The 7,703-nt window shown below is 35.5% G+C and overlaps 1 protein-coding gene across 1 annotated transcript in view; it reads right to left on the bottom strand.

The window, feature by feature from the left end:
• Spink6 (serine peptidase inhibitor, Kazal type 6) overlaps positions 1 to 6,815 on the bottom strand; it is an 11,793-nt gene extending 4,978 nt beyond the window's left edge. The window contains exons 1-2 of the mRNA XM_008825247.2: positions 6,671 to 6,815; positions 5,481 to 5,503 (exon numbers count right to left, since the gene is read on the bottom strand). Of these exons, the coding sequence (XP_008823469.1) occupies positions 5,481 to 5,503; positions 6,671 to 6,728 (81 nt within the window). The 5' untranslated portion in view covers positions 6,729 to 6,815. The remainder of the gene's footprint in view (positions 1 to 5,480; positions 5,504 to 6,670) is intronic.
• Positions 6,816 to 7,703: the final 888 nt, after the last annotated feature.

Here is a 7,703-nt window from a genome sequence, read left to right as displayed (position 1 = left end):
CACACACACACACACACACACACACACACACACACACACACACAGTGCTGTGATGGTAGGAAGTTGTCCCACAGATGGAATTAGACTGACCAGGGCCCCAGTTTTGCATCTCTCCCTTATGAGATGCATTACAATGTGCAAATATTTTACTACTCTGAGTTTAAATCTCTACATATGCAACAAGGTATTGGTGAAGCCTATCTAGTAAGATTATTGTAATGATTAATCTTATAAAAGCACTTTGCATTGTTAAATGTCATGTGGAAGAATACTATTATAAATACCAACAAGGTCAGGTGTATCACATTCTAGAATTTTAGGGTTATGGCTTTCTCATTTTACTGAGATTTATTTTTATGTTTTTTAGTTTGCTGCTGGATTTAACAAGAAATTCCTTTTATCTCCTTTAATAGTCTACTTCAAGACTACTAACACTAGCCTGACCCCTAGTGGTTCATCAAAGAACTTTAACTCAAAATTTTTTTGGAATGTTGTGACACTTCAGTATTCTGATTAGTTCTATTTGTTTGTAAAGACAACAGAATGAGTCATTTAATTTTGTTGAAATTTGAACATATGTATTAATCAAGTCAACTAAAGACTCAGGTTGATTAATTTTTTCACCTATTATTTTATGTTCACAAAGCCAATGAAAATGTGTAGGCTCACACAAGGGCTTGGGCTTGTGGTGGAAGATGACATACTTTTTCCCTTTACTGAAAAAAAAACAAAAACAAAAACAAAAAAACTACCAACATGTAAAATCAGCTCCATCCTTTGTCCATTACAGTGTTCTAATCCAATGCTTATCTTGGCTTGCCTTCCCCTTTATGTCCCTCTGTTCTCCTGGAACTGCTTTTCAAATATGATGTACATCAGATTAGCCATTTTGGCTATTTATAAAACTTACATGTGTTCCTTGTGATACATGCAGCTCTTAATAACTCTTAGGTTTTATACTGCATCAGTTCTCTTGTTCTTTAACTATATTTTTCTCCTTAGTATTAGTTGTGGTTATTTTCAAGAAGTTTTAAACACTGGATTTTCTTTAAGAATATGCATTTTCCCAAATAATATTCATAACCTCCAGACTTTTGTTCTCAAAGTTTTACTAATAACTAAATGTTTAATTTTCATTTGTTGTAGCACATTCTTAACAATTCAGTTAACAATTACAATCATAATTATTGTCCAAAACATATCTTTCTCTTTCTCTCTCAACTATGTATTCTGATTGTTCCGTTTTCATGATAACTCCACTCTTCAAATTCTCTGGCCTGCTCTCTCACTGAGACCGCCATTTCTTCCCCTGTGAAATCTCACCTTCTCTGTGTTTCCTCACTTCAACTCTTTGCTAATTCCTAATTACTATTGTAAGAACCCTCAGTGTTTCTTCTCCGAGCCAATACCATAACTTCAGTTCCATGAAAGAGATTCTTACTGATATCAAACCCTTTTTACATGTAGAGAAAGTTTATCTCAAATAAGGTTCTCATAATATTCTTTGCTTAAGAAATGAAGACAATAATCACTACATTAAATTTGTTTAGAAAATTTCACTGCTCAAAGTCCTTTCACACGCAATGCATAATGGCTTTCTACTGCTGATTACACTTGGGTCCGTATGGACTCAGCAGCCCTGAGAGGTTGATTACACAGTTTTCTGTTGCTGTTAGGTAGACATAAGTCAACCAGCTTCCCTTCCTCAGGCTTCTGGTTTGTTTCTACCTGTGGTTACACCATGGATGTTGTAAAACACCTCCAAACTGCATTTAAATATTGTCAGTACACTAATTTTAAGTAAAGCCAAGGTAACAGGGAAAACCCAAGAACCCCAAACTCGTCTTCATCACAGAACTTTATTTTTCTAATTTTATTAAAATTCAACAATGTTTATCTTAAAACACAATAATCATCTCAAAAAGTACAATAAATGAAATGATTTCCAGTGACTGCTCCAGAGAGGCTTGGTCTATTTAGTTCAACCCAGTCTACTCAATTTAATAACTCTTTACAAAGATGACACCCGGACACTGTGTCTGGTAACAAAGTAGAAAACTTTCATTCTGTCTGGAGCTAAGTCGAGGCTGTTCTGGTATTCATAATGTAAACCAGGCTAACCTTAAAATTAAAAGTGATCCTCCTGCTTCTGTCTCAAGTAATGGGGTTACGGGCATGGAAGTGATACATCACACTCCGCTAGCTTGAAAATGGTTGTAAAAAATGTGAAATTTGTAAAGGTCTATAATTAAGAGTGCACACTATAATCTTGGATATGTGTCATCATGGACAGAATTCTTGGCATGGGAACAATGACTTGAGTGTGAATCTGACTTGAGCCAGCATGTTCCTCACGTTAGTAATTTCTTCTGTCCTGTCCGCCCTCTGGCCATGAAGAGCAGGAAAGGTAGGCTGCCTTGATGTGATCTGAAAGTCTAGAACCTTCCCTATTCTTTACAGGTCCTTGGCGTAGAGACAACACCCTTAGCAGGAAAGGCTTGGTTTATAGTGATTCAAATATTTAGTGTAGAAAGAGGCTTTAGAAATCATTGAATGTAAACCTTCACCTTAAACACGTGGATACAGAAGTAATGAGAAGGGAAATGATATTGAAAATAACTGTCCATTGGGATCCATTCACATTTTGACTACAAAACCAGAGCTCCCCAGTGTACCTTGGTTCTAATTATTTTGAAAAGAATACTAGATTTTATTGTGCATATGTGTCACCTGTACAATTATCTTGAATGATGATTAAAACTCCTTAGCTATTCAGTTGTTATTCAATGTCTTACATGAGGATCTGTAAATTTAGAAAGCATGTTAGATAACCCTAAATCAAGCAGACAAGACTTTGACCAGCCTAAAAGAACAGAATCTGTAAGTGATAGATTTTACATAAGCACTATAAAACACAGTTTAGAATGTCAGAAATTAAGATCCAAAGAAAGGAAGTGATTTGTAGGAGAATGAGAAATCTGTGATAAATTTCAAATCTTTTAGACTTATGTGCCATGGTTGTATCACATTATTTTACTACCTAATGGAATATGAAGCATGCTGGCTGAGTCTTCTGTCATTTCCTTATGCTTTGCTTTTAAATTTAATGTAATCTGTGGTACAATATTTATTTGACCATGTCAATTTCAGGATATACAGATTTATATAGGAAGACAAAAACATGTGGGTGCATATGTTGGATATATACATTCATGCACACATAGATAAGTTACAAGGCACAATCAATTTTAAGATGATTCTTAATTTCTGAGATACCAAAACTGGTTTTAAAAACATCTTATTCAATATAATGTAAATATCAAGGTTCACAAATACTTTTCAACTTCTTTGCATGCCCAAGTTGGGCAGCACTGTCTGGAAATTTTGGTGCCAAGAGTTCTTGGACATGCTAAGTTTGAAACAATTAGGACCAAATCAAGTTGGATGCTCAGTAGTGAAACAATCAGAGTAATGAACACTTATTCCTATCGGTTCCTAATAATTAGACCAAAAAAAGTAGAGAAAAGCTGTTGAATAAGCTAACTTGTATTTAAAGATCAGTGTACTAAACTGTGCTATCTTTAATACCGTTCACTGCACAAGTTTCTTCCTATTTTCCTTTCTTATTTCTGTAAAGGAAACAATGACACCTGTCCTCAATCCATTAAAACACGTTAACTATGAATCAACAACTAGTTCACATATAACATGTACAATTTTCCAAATGGTTTTGCATAGCTAATGTAACCCACTCTAATTCTATGAATTGAATAATTGTACCCTTTCAACATCTGTGGAATTGTGACCTCAAGAATCTGAGTACCTTGTCAGCTCAAGTAGGATCAGTAATAGAGCATAAACTTCAACTCACGCCTATGCTATTTTTGTTTGTATTTGCACTACGATGATAAAATATTTAAAAATTGTAAAGTAAAAATATTTATGACCTTTTAAACTTAAAAATATATACTCAGAGTAATTGTAGTTTAAAAATTATTATTTCTGTTCCTCAGGGGTCACATGGTCTTGGGAGGAGCACCTGGCTCCTTTCTTTACCAGTTCCATCTATGTGAAGCTAAGTCAAAGGTCCTGTTCAACTGTGGCTGGCTTCACTTGGAAACATGGAGGAAATGTTTCCTCTGTGTTGACCCTCCTCTTTGTAGACTGGACACTGGTGCAAGTACATCTGGTGGGGTCACCACAGGCTCCTTGATCAAGAGGACAGGTGACTCACCATGGTTACAGGACATTTTGAGAGATACTCCATAGTCCTCTGGAACTTAGTCGACCTTAGAGGGCAAGGAGCAAAAACTGTCCAAATCCCTCTGACCAGATTAGTACAGGCCTCAAAGTATAGCTGTTAAACATCCAAGAAGGTTAGTTCCATCAGTCTGGTACTTTTAATTACCATGTGCTACATTGATAAAGCTTTGGAAAAAACCAAATGTTCTCAGATAAACCTTGACCAGACATATATTATGTTCCTTAAACTAGTTGAGCTAGTATAATTTGTTAGAAGGTTGTTGGACTAATATGGTTCCCTCTGTTTCTTTTAAAAACCAACTAGGCATTATTTATCTTTCTCATTGTCTAATCCTTCTACCACTGTTTCCCCATTTTTTCCACCCTCAAACTACCTTAAGAGTAAAAATAAATTGGTTAATCTAGGTCAACTGTATGGTATTAAACACCCGAAAGGAAAGTATAACCAAAGACTAAAGTGATAAGTATAATTCCTTAAGAGTACATGTGTGTAGCTAAAGGCTATATAACAAGAAACAGGAAATACCTTCCTTTGAGTTGTGGGCCACGGTGGCCCAAGAGACTCCCAGACAATAACCCAGCATAGAACTGGGGAAATGGACAGCAGACCCCAATCTTATCTAAAGGAATATTAACAACCAATTGCTGCTGGATGAGGAAGAGCTAAATAAGAAACTCTAGATAGGCTAACTAGACTCAGGAGATGGACTAGCACTGGGGTAATGGTGGGGGCACCAATAACACAGTGGACAGTAACAGGGATGACAGAGTATATATGCTCCAGGGGTGGGGGGTGTGGAGGCTATGGGAAGATGCCATCTGGGATGTGGGTATAAAGATGAATAAGATTGTTTGAGATGTTCTTTTTGAAATACACACACATGCACAAAATCAATAAATAAAAAACATGAGAAAAAAGAATGTGTTCATAGATATACATATATTAAGTAGATATTTGTGTTTTCTTTCCTCTATTTCATTATCATGTAATGTAAAATAGAGATAATAGTGATAAAAGTCGTTATTTCAGCTGAGAATTTAGGTCAAATATGTAGTTGGATACATGATGTCAAGAGCAGTGAATGTCTTGGAGATTTTAAAATGTTTTATCTCTCTCTCTCTCTCTCTCTCTCTCTCTCTCTCTCTCTCTCCAAATGCCAAGGAATAACAGCCAAGCACCACCTAGGCCAGAAAAATAAAGAAGAATAAGTACTGACCTGTCCTCCTTGACTGAAGACACCTGGAAAAAAGCCATAAAACACAGAAGCTGTAATTAATGAATGTGCACAAAAGTGAGACACACAAAATTATCAGAAATGTGTTTGCCTATTCCTGATTGTTGGCCATCTCATGTCATACCTTGTTTTACTTAATATGCAATGTAGCATCTTTTACTCCTCAGGGAGCAGTAGAAACTTGGATGGACATGTAACATGAAAATGATACAGCATTCATGGAAGGCCCTAGAGCTTAGTGTCATTTCTTAATATTTTACACTGTAAAGAGTATCTCAGAGAAGTGAGATATTTCTTTAGTTGACATGGGTTATTAAAGGAAAATATGAGGCTGAGTCATGGGTCTAGTCACCGTAGTAGACATTCTATCCACCAATTAATAGACTAATAAAGAAGATCTATTTATTAATAGATAGGAAGGGGTCTGATCATCTAGACAGTCCTGATGCTTAGAAATGCAGCCTTTTTGTCTGCAAATGAATATCATTTTACAGTATGATTTTGAGCTTCAGTTAATAAAATATAGAGCTATTTTTCATTTAAGTGGCCAGTAACATTCCCTGCATGAAAAATTATTTACGTCACTACTCACAGGGTGCTCTTCCTTATAAGGCTCAGTGGCTTCTTTTCAGAGTTCACCACAAACAAGTATCTATTTTTCCCCATGTTCCAATTTTAACTATTTGATTCCCATTTGTAATAATAACTAAGGAGAAGAAAGTTTTCCTGGAATGCCAAGATTAATTTTAGGGCCAATTATTCATCTTCTAGACTAGTCCTTAGGAATAAATATCAGCTATGATGTCTTAAGATCTGGATTTGAATTCTAAATTCCATGAGCTTATTGTAAGTCCTTTGATAACTTCCTTCCTGCATTCCAGTTTCTTATATGCAGAACAGGGATACAAAATTTTTACAAGAGACTCAGAGATGATGTAAAGCAGCTTTCAGCACAAGCCTACAATACAGCATGTGCTCGGCGAGTGCCACTTCTTATCTTCCTAACCAGCATAATTTTCATCATCATAGTCACTGACATCACCATCACCCTTTTCTCTCTTAATTGGTTTTCATATAACATCATTAGACATTTGAACCCTGGAGAAGAGATATTCTTTTCCTTTCGGCTTCCATGTGAGTATTGGATATTAATTTTAAGGAAAAAAACTCACCTGATAAAAAGCAGAAAAGAGCCAGAGAGAGGAGCAGAAAGACACCTGATATTTTCATGGCGCCTGTTGGCTCACTCAGATCAAGGCTTCTTTGATCAGCTTAGGTTCTCTGTCAAGATACTTTCCAGAAAACCCTAGAGCACACACTCAGACATATATATAGACAACAAAAAGGGAGTTGGAATCTCCACCTTCTTTTATAAAAATCTCCTTCTAAAACAATATGCAGTCCAATATACCTTAGGAATTTATGAGGATCTGTCACCAGCTTAAAAAAATCTCATACTCCCATCAATTTTAAGAAGGAAGACAATTATGTGAGTCGCACCTTAGATCTTATTAATAAAGGATGTCATTTTCTGCTAGTAACCTACATTTTCCTAGCAACCAATACATACCCCTGCTTTTTCCCTCTAAGGCTTCACTACATTAAAAGGATGATTCATAGGCAGAATTTTCCTTCTTCCAATGTCTCCTTCAGACAGGTCCTACATGTCTGTGGTCCAGATGAGTAACCAGCAGGAAATGGAATTCCTGGGTGTAACTTGGATTTTCCAAGCCTTCAAGATGTTCCTATATAAAAGCAGTATTCATTGTTACCAGTACTGCATCAGAACAAACATCTGGGCAAGGATAAGCTTGTTAAGTTTTAAATCATTACTGCAGTCAAATGACAATGATTTCCAATTTTTTTAATTAACAAAGGGAAGTTAATTTTTTATTTTTATTTTGTAAAAGAAATATTGCAAAAGTTACTGGTTTGAGTCTTTGAAATGGACAATAATGAATATTCCATTTCTTCTGCAAGCTAAAAAACAAGGCCTAATAGATATCCTTGTTTCAAATAGTGTCTAATAAAACTTTTGATCTTTTTAATAAAAATACATTGTTTATTCATACTCAACAAAACCTATGTCATACGGAAATATTCAAACAATGAAAAACTTTTTTTTTCAGATTTCCCAGTAAGATAACAGTCTCTAAAGCAGTCACATGTGGACATTACCCATTTAAACACTTTTTTTTTACATTG

The sequence above is a fragment of the Nannospalax galili genome, unplaced genomic scaffold (genome assembly GCF_000622305.1).
Source record: "Nannospalax galili isolate Female #2095 unplaced genomic scaffold, S.galili_v1.0 scaffold128, whole genome shotgun sequence".
NCBI lineage: Eukaryota > Metazoa > Chordata > Mammalia > Rodentia > Spalacidae > Nannospalax > Nannospalax galili.
This window is presented reverse-complemented; position numbering and strand designations above follow the sequence as displayed.